A 15,773-nucleotide genomic window follows, 5' to 3' on the forward strand; every position below is an offset into this window, starting at 1 on the left:
TCTATCCACCAGACAAAGAGGAAAAATTATTCTACTGACACCATGACAGCACTTCAGGTATCTGTCTCTGCAATTACCTATGCAGTGTTCAACATCATTTTTCATGATTTCCTGGACAGTCTTGTAACTCTCATATTTTTTTTGCATCCAAATTTTCCAACAACCATGAAAGCATGTGGTCAACACATTTTACCTTATCTTTCAACCATTCTGCAAATATTATCTTTATTTATAATAAACAAAACAGTTACTTTCTGGAGGGCAGACCCTTGTAGTACATACAGGCTTCCCCTGCTAGGTAAGTACTCTAGGAACACATTGGCATCAGTGTACCAACTAGTGTTGTAAGAGGCTGTATGAGGCTTCGGTGAATTTTTTTTGGAGATTCTTTCAACATGTTTGCTTATTTCATACGGGTGATTTACAGGTGCACCTACCCATACCGTGCAGTTTTTGACCAAAAACGGCATGACCCCCATGCCCCACCCTTCCTATTCACACAATCTCACCCCAAGCAACTTTTTTTGTTTCCTTGGATGAAAAAGTTCCCAAAGGGAAACATTTTGCCAACATGGAAGAGGTGAAACAAAAAACAGCAGAAGCATTAAAAAGCACCAAAATGGACCAGTTCAAAAATTGTTTTGAGTCATGAAAAAAGCATCTCAATGGGTGTACTATATCAAACAGAGTACTTTGAAGGTGACTGAAGTTTAAACATGTAAGAATACACAATTTTTTATAAATTCCAGTTTTTTTGGGGGGGGTGTCCCTCATATAAGTAGAACTTAACTTCATGGATTAGAATCCCAGCTTTGCCGGGCTCAGTGGCTCAGCCTATAATCCCAGCACTTTAAGTGACTGAGGCCAGTGGACTGCCTGAGCCCGCGGGTTTGAGACCAGTCCTGGCAACTTGGCGAGACCTCATCTCTACAAGAAATAAAACTAGCCGGGCATGGTAGCACGCTCCTGTAGTTCCAGCTACTTGGAAGGCTGAGGTGGAAGGATCACTGGAGCCCAGCGAGTCGATGCTAAGGTGGCCGTGAGTGTACTACTGCACTCCAGCCTGGGAGACAGAGTGAGACTCCAACTCAAAAAAACAAACAAACAAAAAAGAATTCCAGCTTTGCCACTTCAAAGCTGAACAATATTGGGCAAGTTACCTACTGCTCTGTGCCTCAGTTTCCCCATCTGTAAGTTGGGTGAAATAGCAATACATGTGTCTAGTAGTGTTATTACATAGATCAAATAAGTTAATGCTGCATACATAAAGCACCTGGAATTGTCTATAACACATACTATATAAGAATTCAATAATTTATGGCTACTTTCTTTAATGAATATATTATTTCACTTAACTCTCAAAACAATTCTCTAAGGCAAGTATAATTAATCTTAAGATGAGTCACAGGGAGGTTAAGTGACCTGCCCAAAGACTATAGAACTTCCTTTTAGCTCTACTATTTTGTGATTCTAAACTTACTCCAAATGAAAATTGGATTTTTAAAGTTTCATTTAATAACATGGTAAAGTTTATAAGTTTTACTGGTTATAATCAGATACCCAAAGATACTCTACATTTCCCTTTTTAGGTTAATTTTTACAGTGAACAATAACTAATAAAAGCTTTTAAAATAACATTTTTTAAAAAATAGAAACATACAGTAGTTGGAAAAAATTTAATTTTTTTACAAAAAAATCTAACTCATCTAACCTACCTTTTAATTAACAGAGCATATAAAAATACTCAATAAGCAAAACAAATACAGTTACAAAAGTAGTAGTTCCCGTCTATTTTAAAGTCATTTGAAAAAGCTGGATCACAATGACTGCTATGTTTAGAAGACACTGGAGGGGGACAAGAGAAATGGGAAACAGCAGGTCTGACAGTAATCAAAAAGAGATAGATGTATATTGGCTTGTATCAAGTAGGGTAGTAGCAGCAGAGCTACTGATAAGTAGTCAAAATTTATATTTTTTTAATTTATTATTTTTATTTATTTATTTATTTAGAGTCAGGGTCTCACTCTGTTGCCCAGGTTAGAGTGCAGTGGCACAATCATGGCTCACGACAGCCTCAACCTCCTGGGCTGAGGTGATCCTTCTGCCTCAGACTCCTAAGTAGATGGGACCACGCACCACCACACCCAGCCACAGACTGTTTAGAGACAGAGTCTTGCTATACTGCCCAGGCAGGAGTGCAGTGGCATAGTCATGGCTCACTGTAACCTCAAACTCCTTGGGCTTAAGCAATTCTCCCACCTCAGTCTCCCAAGTAGCTAGGATTACAGACTCAAGCCACCATGCCTACCTAATTTTTTTTTGGTAGAGATGGAGTCTCATTACATTGCTGAGGTTGGTCTCAAACTCCTATCCTTGAGCAATCATCCCACTGGTCTCCCAAAGTGTTGGAATTACAAGTGTGAGCCACTGCTTCTAGTCAAAATACTTTGAAGGAAGAGTTAGCAGAATCTGCTGCACAGGATTTCTGCATGCATGGTGGAAAGTAAGACAGAAATCAAGAATGGCTCAAAGTTGCTGGCCTGAGTACTTGCAAAATGGAGTTACCATTTACTAAAATAGGAAAGAATATAGGTGAAAAGGTTAGAGGTAAGAAGAACCAGAGGTCTGGTTTTGGACATCTTAACTTTGAGATGCCCATCAGACATCTAAACGGAGATGTCAAGTAGATATTTGGGATACAGAGGTTTGGAATTCAAGAGAGAGGAATGGGTTACAGATACAAATATGATGGTCACCATGATATATGGGTTATTTAAAGCAAAAACTAAGTACAAACACACAAATTACCTCTTCCAAAGATTTGTTGACATTTAAGTTAACATGTAATTTGTGGCCCATCATAGACAATTTTCCTCCCCTAACTTAAATGCTTTATATATACCAAATAGATTTGTACAAAAGGAAACAGAGACTACAAAGCTAGGAGTAAAAATAAAACAACAATAACAACAAAAAGAAACTAGTATTCTGTTGTTGGCCCTCAATGTAGACCCGGAGCTTCTTTTATCATTATTTGATATATTACCCATGCAAATGAACAACAGGGAAGGATTCAAAAGACGCCAAGCTTAACTCCTTTTATCCCTTCTGATAAAGAACAGAATACAGTCATCCCTCAGCATCCATGGCAGATAGATTCAAGGACCTCTCACGGATATGAAAATACACGGATGTTCAAGTCTCTGATACAAAATGGTTAGTATTTGCATATAACCAAAGCACATTCTCCTGCATATTTGAAATTATCTCTACATTACTAATAACTAATATAATGTGAATGCAATATAAATATTTGTTACACTATATTGTTTAGGTAATAATGACCAAAAAAAAAAGTCTGTACATATTTGGTACAGACCCAATTTTATTTGTTGAATATTTTCTATTCATAGTTGGTCAAATCCACGAATGCAGAACTCACAGATACAGAGGGCCAACTGTACTCACAAAAGGCATTCTCAGGTAAAAAGCTTGACAACAGAGAAAATGCCACCTGACAATGATGAAAATAAAATATATTTAACTGAGTATAATAAGATGTTACTAATCTGACATCAATAGGAAATAACAGCTTTCACTAACAAAAGTTTCTACGTAATTGAATATCTTGCTAAATATCGTTCCCTTTGAAACATTATCGATCTCCCCCTCCCCCCATTTGACATCTTCCTCTTAAGCCAGACTCCACAATGATGTGATAGGCTTAAAGCTATGTTATTGTGCCACTGTTTGTACATAAGAGTTCCACCCTACAGTGTAGTTACTCTGCAGTACAGTTATTCTGCCTCCTTTCTCTTCTATTACTTTATTTTACCTACTCAAAAAAGCACTCCAATAGCATTGTACTTTCTTGTCCTCAGTGGCAGTTGCAAGAATCTGGTCTCTACAAACCATATACTACATTCACATGGTACCTATACTTATAAGCCTCATGAGAAATTTGGACAGTTCTACACTTTAGAAAATATCTCCTTAGTTATGTAGGACAATTTCCTTATTCTTACAAGATGCATGCATACTGAAGAATTTAGGGGTACAGCTTACTTGCAAACAGTTCAAAGGAAAAAAAAAGAATATATGATACAAAGAGAGATCAAGCAAATGTGGCAAAAAGGTAGCCATTAACAAATTGAGATGAAAGGCACACAAATTTTAATTGTATTATATATACTTTCAACCTTCTAAAAAGTATTCAAATGTTCATGATAAAAAGTTGGGGCCAAGCATGGTGACTCACACCTGTAATCCTAGTGCTTCTGGAAAAGAAGCAGGAGAATCACTTGAAGTCAGGAATTTGAGACTAGCCTGGGCAACATAATGAGACATTATCTCTACAAAAAAAAAAAAAATTAATTAGTTAGCAGGGTATGGTGGCTTACATCTGTAGTCTCAGCTACTCAGGAGGCTAAGACAGAAGGATCACTGGAGCCCGGGAGTTCAAGGCTGCAGGGAGCTATGACTGTGCCACTGTACTCCAGCCTGAGTGACAGAGAGATCCTGTCTCTTTATAAAATAAAGGAGTATAAAATGGCCAGCACTTTGGGAGGTTTGGCAAAAGGCCAAACATCACCATCATACAATTTACCTATGTAACAAACCTGCATATGCACCCCTTGAAACTAAAAACAAATACATATGTAAATTTATCTGTGACAAAACTGAAATGATTTTATGCATAATGTTCTCTCTGTAAGGTGCTTTAACCCCTTAATTGTAAACATTTTTTCACATCAAAAATATATATATCTTCAGTAAATAACTTGACTAACTAAAAGACAAATATTTGGCTCAAATACTGTAAGTACAGAAAGCCTAAATTGTGTTCTGATGGTAAAATAAGTCAATCTACTTGTAAAGGCAAGGTCTAAGCATAAGTTACTCCACTACACAATACTTCTTAAAGCATGAGGTATGCTTCTTACAGAGAGTATAGTATATAAGAACCGGGATTTGGGAGCCAGACAGACTATATATATATATTCAAATCTTGGTGTTTCCCAATTGGTAACTATTTGACTTTTCTGACCTCAGATAACTAACCCTCTCTGATTCTCTTTTCTCATATGTAAAATATAAATAAGAGAACCTATATTATAAAGATGTTGTAAAGACCAAATTAATACATACTACACAAAATGACCTAAAAACAGTGGTTGGTGTATAAGTACTCCAATAAATGCTATTATAATTACTTTTCCATATTCCATGCATACATAGCACCTTAACTTCTCAGAAATGCTTCTATGCAAAAGCTTCCTTTTCAATCCTTGAATCCAAAATGTACTATCTTCTGTTCCAAACCAAGTTAAATATAAGAAAAGAGCGGGGCACAGTGGTTTCCCTGTAAACCCAGTCTTGGGGAGGTCGAGGTACAAGGATCACTTGAGGCCAGGATTTCAACACCAGCCTGGGTGGTCAACACAGGAGACTGTCTCTACAAAAAATATTTTAAAATTAGCTGGGTCCGGCAGCATGCACCTGTAGTCCTAGCTACTCAGGAGACTGAGGCAGAAGGATCACTTTGCACCCAGGAGTTCAAGGCTATAATGAGCTATGACCATGCCACTGCACTCTAGCCTGGGCAAGACTGAGACCTTGTCTCTAAAAATAATTATAATAATAAAATAAATATAAGAATAAAGCAAAACCACAGAATGAAAATTCATTGACATCAGGGGAAAAACACTGGAGAATATCTTACTGATAGTGGGTCAACATCATCATCCTTAAGACATGAAACAAAAATATCATATACTAAGTAATTTTTTCCTTCTCTATATCAAAAAAAAGTTGATCCTACAATCTTAAGAATGGGAGAATAAAATCCACAAAAATGTTTTGATATTACAGATCTTCCCATTTACAGAAAAATTCAATCACAATAAATGAGAGGAAATGTAGAACAAGCTACGGCTGGCACATTTCCATTTCTCAAAAAAATGACTTGTAACCAAGTTGTTTTCAACAGACTTCACTTGTATAGTTTCAAAATTAGGTACCAAGAGCATTTTCTCCAACATGAAAGTATATTTCCTTCCTGGTTGAATCATCACACTGTTCCTGGTTGAATCATCACACGGTCACAGGCATCACACTGTGTTGACCAATGCCTCTTACATTTAATATATATTCACTCTGATCTTGAAGCACTAAATACTATTAACAAATCTGTTCTTCTGTATGACATAGGTAGGCTTCCAGAAACTATCATGTCCTATATTTCAGAAATATACCAAAATGCCTTTAATGAACTTTTGGAAAAGCTACTTTTCAATATAACTTCAAATATAACCAGTATCACTAGAAACTAGTCAAATCCTCTTCTAGAAGCAAATATCTACACATAACAGTTACAAGTGAAAGTTCAAGATAGAAGGGTGTGTCTGCAATTACAAAGTGTCTACTTTTTGAAATAAACCAGTCTCTAAGAAGTAAAAATCATAATGATAGCTTACTCAGAAGTCAAAGTAAGTAGCTCTTTTATAACTTATACAAAAAGGGCATAAAACATGAATAATTAAATCTACTAAACATATTACATTTCTATCACTAATTTACAAAACATAATTAAAAAATCCAAAAATAGAAATGTGTGTGTTACCATACTGACTTGTAACTCTTTCATACAAGTTCTAATAGATACAGTTAAGGGAATATGACTTTCAAACTACCTACCTCACTTTCACACACATACACAAACATTCCAGTCACCACCCCACTATCGCTATACATCTACCCCACAGTCTGCATTCATTTCATCCTAAACACTCTCATTACCCTACTCTTCTAAGATATAATATCCAAAATATCTGCCTCTGCCTCCTGGTTGAGAACCACTTCTCTAGAGCTTACTCTGTTATCCAAAGAAAAAGAGTTCCTCCCTACAAAATGGTCTATTCCTAGAGATCCTTTTAGAAAGGATCTTAGAAAGCAGATTTCTGCTATCACATGGGTAATTAATTGTATGGGTTACCAGGAAAATTATGTTATATAACATATCTACTGAAATTGCTGGGCACAGTAGCTCACACCTGTAATCCCAGCATTTTGGGAGGCCGAGGCAAGAGGACTGCCTGAGCCCAGGAGCTCAAGACCAGCCTAGGCAACTTGGCGAGATCTTGTCTCCACAATAAATCAAAAAAACTAGCCGGGCATGATGATGTGTGCTTGTAGTTCCAGCTACTTAGAAGACTGAGATGGAAGGATCACCTGAACCTAGCAGGTCAAGGACGCAGTAGCCATGAGCACGCCACTGCAGCCTGGGCAACAGAGTGAGACTCCAACTCAAAAAAAAAAAAAAAAGTTTCTAACGAAATTGATTTCTGAACCAATATATAAGCATGAATGACAACCTATCAACAAAAAATTATGCTCGATTAGACTACTTAACCCTGGCCGAGTTCAGTGGCTCAGCCTGTAATCCCAGCACTTTGGGAGGCCAAGGTGAGTGGACTGCCTGAGCCTGCGGGTTCAAGACCAGCCTGAGCAACTTGGCAAGGCCTCGTCTCTATAATAAATAAAAAATTAGCCAGGTGTGGTAGTGTCCGCCTGTAGTTTGAGCTACTTGGAAGGTTGAGGCAGAAGGGTCGCCAGAGCCCAGCAGATCAAGGCTGGCTGGGGTGGCTGTTGAGTGTGCCACTGCACACCAACCCGGGCAACAGAGTGACTCCAACTCAAAAAAAAAAAAAAAAAAAAAAGAATACCTAACCTTTATTATTAAACACTTGAGGGTTCTGATAATATACTATATTAATTAGGTGGAGGGGAAGCCACTTTCTTTTACTACAAGAACACACCAATTTTAACAAAAATTATTGACATTCAGTTTCATATAATGAGGCTATTTCCATGATATAGTACTAACAACCAGTACTACAAAGGTTGCTTCGCTAAAATACAAAACTTCTGCTAAATGACAATGGCTATAACATGTATCCAGACGCCTAGTCCACTTACCAAGCAATGTATTTAAGAATTCTGTGGTCTTAATAATACATATTATGAATCCTAATATGAGCAAAGTACTATGCTAAGTCTTATGTAGACTAGGAATAAAGTTGCTTCCCTCATAAAATTCCCATTCTAGTAAAGACACAGATCAGTAACTTAATTATAAAGCAGCTTGAAGTAAAAAACAGCAATATCTATAAGACAGGGAAAATATAGTATAAACAGAAGTGACATGAATCCATTTTTTACTATTTATAAATATCTGTCTGCTTTGAATATGTATCTTAACTATCCATTAGTTTTCAAAAGAACACAAAACTGCAGATATACTATGATGTAAATTCATATTAACAAGCATTTTAAAGGATTAAATGTCTGATATTAAAAAGTGATAAAACTGTGTTGGAGAAAAAATTATAGATTTTCTTCAATTCTATTTTTTAGTGTTTGGTGATGATGTTCTTTATTTCAACTACCAAAAATAGATTTTATCTATCTGTATTTTGTAACTGATAGCGTCCAAATGAAAGTAGACCCAGAAACAACATAATTTTAATAAAAACATACATGCAGCACTTTAAAATTTCTGCCTAACTTTTACAAACTATCCTATTTAATTCCTAGGAAAAAGGCAGTAAATTAATATCCCATCAATTTTATTCTACTTTTTGTGTGTGTGTGAGAGAAAGCAGAATTTGAGAAGACAAAAAAGCTCCCACAGTGGGAGGAGACCCAAAGGGGTTGCCCTCCATCAATTTTAAATGTAAGATTCCACCTGTATTATTTTGAAAGCTAAATGCAAAGGTCAAAGTTCAACTGTGTGTGTAATGACATCAATGCAAGCAAAATAGACAAAAAGACAAATCTGCTCCACAAATAGTTTATGCACATTATTTCCCCCATTTGTCTCTGAAATAGAAGTTTACAATTCACATATAATCAAGAGTGTGAAGCATATTCTTAAACTGATTCCAACTTAATTTTTAAAAATATTTGTTAGTATATCTTTAAACCTAACTTCCTCCCTTCACTCCAAAGTCATTAAATTTCTATAACCCAACTATCTAGAGCAGCTTCCCGAATAACTAGCCAGATTATTGAAGGTCTGGGCAAAGTTTTAACCAGTTCCCAAGCATTCACATGCAAGTAGGATAAAATCCCAGATTCTGATACCCACCCCAACTTATGTTTTTATATGTAAAATCTTATACTTACTAACTTCAAAGACTGTAGTCTTCAAAGTTTTATAAAAACCACACTCTCTGCAATGTAACAGCCTCTAAAATCTAAATTCAACACAAAGTGAACCCTCAATAAACGTTATTAACTTCACATTGTTGCCAGGTGGGGCGCAGTGTGTTGCTCTGTGAGTTCTTGATTTTGCCGCAGAAAAGAATTTCAGAGTAAATCCAAAGTATAGTTTAAGAAAGAATGTATTCAAAAGAAAACGTCACACTCAAGGAAAGCGTGGGTGCCTCAAGAGAAAAGGGCATGTGCTTGCCTTTGACAAAAAGCTTTATATAATTTTACAGTGATGATTAAGCAAACCACGAGCTAAGAGGGGTGGGCTGCAGATATCTGGTAACGGGTTTTCATTACCATCTCTCAACCTTCTAAGGTCACAGGGACCTTCTAAATAATGAAAGCTATTGCCTAACTAGATTTAGTCTTTTTTAAAATATATGTCTGTGTCTCTCTATTCTTTATGTGATTTACTGTACTAGTAGATCCACATTCCAGCTCGCAAGGTGGTCAAGTCTGGTATGCCTGCTCAGTTGGGTGAAGGTCGTGTTACCAAAAGATGTCTGAATGCTTACCCTATTTTAATTTAGACCTGCCTGCAAGAAATTTATTCATGTCTAAACTGCACTGACTAACCTGTTTCAACATTAGACATTTGCCCAGTTTTTCTTCTATGTCATTTGTCGTTCTGTCTTTACTTTTTTCTACAATCATTATTCTAATCCAAGACTCTGTTGCTGTATTTATCAAGCAGCTAATTTATTCCTTATTGTGTCATATCCCAATACCTCAACATACACTCCAACCAATAGTCCACAATATTCTATCTCATAGTTATCACGGTCTATAATATGAATAATGAGAGTCCTGGTTATCATGACCCAGTTATCATCTCTCATGATCCCTATGATGAACTATCCATTCCAGGCAAGTAAACCTATAAGCATCTTACTAGACTATATGCCATTCTCATCTACCTTAAAAAGCCTTCCTCAACTGATTGATGTCCCTTTAGTTTAACAATCCTCATTTCAGCTGCAACTGCAATACATAATTAAAACTATATTTTTATATCTTGGCATTTTGTCTGTTCTGACAAACTCAGTTTTTTTCTTCTCATTAACACTGTGGCTTCATGACTCCTACCAATCACAGACACACAATAAACCCTGGTGACTAAATAGCAATGTTCTCACTGTACACATCTCACATTGTTTAGCTGGAATGATACAGGTGAACTGTACATATCGTAACCAACTTAGTTACTTAGGTTTATTGTGGCATAACCCCACAAGTAGAAGACCTCTTTGCAACTTACAGTGGGGTTCCAGTTTCTATTGAATGCACAGAATGGCCCTTCCAAAAATATAACTCCAACTTTAGCAAAATGTTTCCATTATAACTTAATACAGTTAAAAGAAAAATCACCCAATCTGTAACACAGCTACTTACTGCAAACAAACACTAAAACTAACACAGTATCAGAAACCTCCGTCATCTGCCTTTCACCAACTTTCTCAAAAATACTTTTCCTTGGGCACTCCCTCTTGGGTCCCCTCCCACTGTGGGAGTTTTCTGTCCTCTCAATAAATTCTGCTTAAAAAAAAAAATACCTTGTTTAATTTACAATTTCCATTCCTGTAGAGGGTATTAAGTATCATACTTTAAAGTATGTTTAGTATTAACAATCTAGTATATTTATATGATGCCTGTAATCCCAGCACTCTGAAAAACCAACAGAGGATCATTTGAGGCCAGGAATTCGAGACCAGCCTGGGCAACATTGAAGATCCCTTCTCTACAAACAAACCAAAAAAATAAGTAAGAAACTAGAATACTCATGATTCAAATCTAGGTCACAGTCTACATACAACCAAATAGGTGTGCATTTTGTTTGCTGTGTCTTCCTGGTTATTCATCAGTTTCCTCTCTCCATTCTATCCTGTCAATTTAACTAGCCAAACATATTAGCACAATATCATCCAAACTGTTCAGAAAGTTAAGAATCAGGCAACCTCAACACTAAACTATACAAAACCAAAAAATACACATTAAAAGGAAAAAAGAGAAGGGGGCAGAGGGATAGAAAGAAAAAACTACCTAAAGCTCATGTACTTTGTTCCACAGAAGACTCAGAACTTATATACTCCACTTGACATGCAAGTGTATCAAAAACAATTTGTTTCCTCACAGAAAAAACATTACCAACAACTAATTAAAAGATGACATTTTCAAGGTTAATAAGAAAGTAATTCTTACTCCTAATCAAAAAGTTGGAAATACTATTAAAACTAGATCCAAGAATAAAAAGCACAATCAGCCAGACTAAATTTAGAAAAATGAAAAACTCCCATGCCTTTCAACTGTTTCTGGAAAAATAAAAAACAAACTATAATAAAGCTCAAAACAGTAACAGTTGTTCTCCATACTAAACTTCAATTATTTAAGAAAAGATTAAATTTAGCCCGTTTCAAGGAGACAGTAAATGTATATTTTAGAAAAATTTCCATCAAAAATAACCAAAGGGGGGTGTGCCTCATGCCTGTAATCCCATTCCTTTGGAAGGCTAAAGTCAGAGGATTGTTTGAGTCAAGAGTTTGAGACCAGCCTTGGCAACAAAGAGAAACCCAAGCTCTACAAAAAATGTAAACATTACCAGGGTGTAGTGACTTGCTCCTTTAGTCCCAGCTACTTAGAAGGCTGAGGCAGGAGGAGAACTTCAGCCTAGAGGTTCAATGTTAGAGAGAGCTATGATCATGCCACTGCAATCCAGTCTGGGTGAGCAAAAACAGTCAAAATTGTAAGTCAATTCCCAGAGACTTGTTAAGATTTTTTTATACAGGACTCTTCTCATTTCTGAACCAGTAATCTCCCAACAATGTTAGAAAAATGTAGCTTATTGTTGAAATTATTGTTCAATTTCACTTTAATTTCAAAAGCAGAGTTTAAGTTTGTATCCCATTCTTAAAAGTTTAGCCTAAGTTGGTTTTTATCTATATGACCCTCAACTAATTTTTTTCTGCCCCAGTTAAAAAAAAAGAATGAATTCTTATTTGCTCATCAAGATAAATGTGGAGAAATTATAACCATCATTCTATCTTAAAGATTTTCAGCCAGGCTCAGTGGTTCAGCCTGTAATCCCGCGCCTTTGGGAGGCTGAGGTGAGTGGATTGCCTGAGTCCGCGGGTTCGAGACCCGCCTGGGCAACTTGGCGAGACCTCATCTCTACAATAAATCAAAAATGAGCTGGGAGTGGTAGCGTGCACCTGTCGTTCCAGCTACTTGGAAGGTTGAGGCAGAAGGATCACCGGAGCCCAGTGGGTCGAGGCTGCGGTGGCCGGGAGCTGCCACTGCACTCCAGTCTGGGCGACAGAGTGAGACTCCAACTCAAAAAAAAAAAAGATTTTCAAACCTGTCACTGTTATGAAAATAGGGATTTTTAAAAATATCTAATAACTTAATGCTGAAAAAAAAGAATTCCATATGCCACAGTTTTTATTAACAAAATTTTAAAACTACAGAAAAAAGAAAGCATTACAAAAAACATATCACAAGTTGGATAAGAGGGCACAGTCAAAATAAACATTTTTTAAAGCTGAAACCATCTATTACAAGATGAAGCTGTGCCAGAGATGCAAACAATATACCCACAGGATTCAGGCAGGTAACAAAAATGAATGAATCAAGCCAGGTGTATTAACAGCAGGAATGATGGGGGCTGCAGGAACTGGTAAGCACATGTCCAGTTTAAAGAGGGCAGCTACTACCCAACTGCTGAGCTCCAGAAAATAGAAATGTAGCCCACTAGAGCCTGAATTCCCAAATCTTCCCCCAAACATCTAAAACTCCATGAATTTCATTGAGAAACTTCCCAGTTTTTCAATACTGATTACTAGTTGAAAGTTAAGGACACTGCAATAAAACAAAACATATCTCTAAGGCAGTTTAGTCCAAAGGTCACCTTTGAGTTAATGTAAAAACTGCTTTCAGAAAGGTATGAATGGATAAAAAACTTAGGCTTTGAGGTCAAACTGGTTTGAGTTTGAATGTCTAATATACCACTTAGCAGCATATAATGTTAGAAAAATTATCTCTTCAAGACTCAGTTTCTTCAACTATAAAATATTACCCTCTCTTATAAATGTTGAAAAGTGAAACTCCTAACACAATGAAACTCCTAACTCCATACACAAAAGGCATCATGGAAATGTCCCTTATGCCTCCCATTCAACTCTATAGGTCCTTAGGAAAATTTAAAGAGATCAGATAATATACACCCTTGAAGGTCTTAAATAAGTTACTAAAACATTAGAAAACAAAGTTCTTACCATGCTTATTTCCCTCAGCCCCTGCTAACAAAGGTCCTGTACATATACAAAGATACTGTTAATGCAAGAGATGGCTTAAAATGGACCTTGTTAAGAAGATAGAGCTAAATGGACTCTCAAACTCAAGTTAAGAAGATGAAGAGTCAGAGCTCCTTAAAGATAAAGACAAAAAGTCTGTCCCTTTCATTAATTTCACAGATTCTTGTTTGTTGGTAGAAGTCAGAAAAATAGTTTAAGTTTAAGCTTTAATACTTGTGATGCTTTTGGTCAAACTTACACACAAAAAAAATTTTCTAAAGAACATATGGTTCAAAGCAAAGCACTTACAACAGATTTTTAAATATAAAAAACATGTCATAATGAAAATATGTTCATTTCATGTATGATTTTATTAAACCAAAATATTATGGGATTAATTTACTGCAACAGCTGAAATAGCTTTTGACTTCTCAAACACACCAATTAAAAAAAAGAAAAGACATTAAGTCTTTCAGCATATCTGCGTTAAAAACATTCACAAATACATAAAAATTCTTTGGGTTACATCTTATCAGAAGAGTTCCAATAATTTCTAATCTGGTTACAAATAATAAAGAAAAGCATTTTTATGTCTGTATTTGAGAGAGAGAGAAATCACATATAACAGTGACTGACAAATTGGAAGAGGGAACTAACTAAAAAGGTTTAAGTACCTGAAAATGATTTATATTTTAAAGTTAAATCTGTACTGCCACTGATCTACACTCACATACTCATTTCTCACCTACGTTAAAATATATTTTCTATTTGAATAGCTTTATTCCACAAATCATCATATAAACATACTGCAAACTCTACCAAAAATAGCTCACATCAGTAGATAAAATTAGCACATATTACAATAAAATTAAAATATCTCCATTTACCCAAAAGTTACAATTTGATGCTAAAATGAAAAATTTCTCATGCTTTTTGAAAAAGTTCTGCTTAACAGAAACACCAAAAAGCTTTTAAACCAAAGCTCAAAGGACTCTAGAGTTCTGAATTTAGAAAATTTCTGTATGAGTCTTGACCCACAAAGATTATGTTCAATTACTTTTCCTGAAGCATTAGACTATATCAGTTTCTTACCGTTTTCATTATTTTAAAAAGGACATTTTATAAACTACTACTCAGTAGTTTAAAGGACCACATGTGTTTGTCTTCCTTTTTATTACCTTACAGAGAACAATGTCTTAACTTCTAAATATGATCATAAAAAGTGAAAATACCCAGAAAAGTGACTTGTTGGAAGATACACTTAGAACAGAAATATAAATGCCAGGTGAAAAGGCCTTTATAAAGGGTCTCCAGCACATGGTCCTTTTTAAAACTAAACATCTATGAGCAGCTCCTAATCTAAAATGTGTATCTAACAAATGAACACTACAAACTACAACCGAAGTCTGCCTTCACAGCTCCACCCTCCAACTAAGTAGCATACAGGGCAGAAACGTGGTTGGCCCTGCAGTCTGTAAGTCACAGTGACAAAGAACAGAAACAATACACTACATAAAATATTCAGATGTTTTCTAAATTACGAAATTAGGCTACAAAGCATTCCTGAAAAATTTTCAATGCAGTGATTTGCACACTTCGATGGTTGTTAAGTATACTTTGGGGCAAGTCAAAAAGCTTACCTAGCATCTTGCGTTCTTACACAGAAGTGTAGGAGCTGGTCCTAGGATACACTGGAAATAAAAACCGTTGTCTTCACAATCCGAGTCGAGAAATGACATGCTCTTAGCAAATGTAACGTTAATTTGTATGGAGAGGGCACTACTTTGATAATCCACTAACTAATCCACTGTACGTCTACTCCACCTGAGAGTTTAAGAAAACTCTTCAAGTCGGGTCACCCAGAAACCGAACTTCTCTAAGAGAACCACGCCAGCCTACAGCCTACAAAGCAAAGAGCATTCCGAGACGGCTCACCCTTCTCCCCACCAAGCCCTCTCCCCTGGGCGAGAGAATGTTTTCACTGGGCACACACACACCCTCCTGTGCCCCCTCTCCACACAGCGGGCACGGGGAGAGCAGAAGCCACTCGCCTCAGACAGACGGGGGACGACTGCGACCACTCCCGGGCGGCCCCACTGCAGAATGGGGTCGGTGAGGATCGGCGCGCCGGGGGAAGAACAATACGCGAGTCCAGCCGCCAACATCGCAACTTCCCACGAGTCTGCGCCGCGGTTCGCGGCGGCGGAGCCGACT

The 15,773-nt window shown here is 36.7% G+C and overlaps 1 protein-coding gene across 1 annotated transcript in view; it reads left to right on the top strand.

Moving 5' to 3' along the window:
- Window positions 1–15,626: 15,626 nt before the first annotated feature.
- LOC110595931 overlaps window positions 15,627–15,773 on the top strand; it is a 1,087-nt gene continuing 940 nt past the window's right edge. The window contains exon 1 of the mRNA XM_021714151.1: window positions 15,627–15,771. Coding sequence (XP_021569826.1) covers window positions 15,663–15,771 — 109 coding nt within the window. The 5' untranslated portion in view covers window positions 15,627–15,662. The remainder of the gene's footprint in view (window positions 15,772–15,773) is intronic.

Source organism: Carlito syrichta, unplaced genomic scaffold (genome assembly GCF_000164805.1).
Source record: "Carlito syrichta isolate Samal-C Ts95f unplaced genomic scaffold, Tarsius_syrichta-2.0.1 Scaffold305279, whole genome shotgun sequence".
Classification (NCBI taxonomy): Eukaryota; Metazoa; Chordata; class Mammalia; order Primates; family Tarsiidae; genus Carlito; species Carlito syrichta.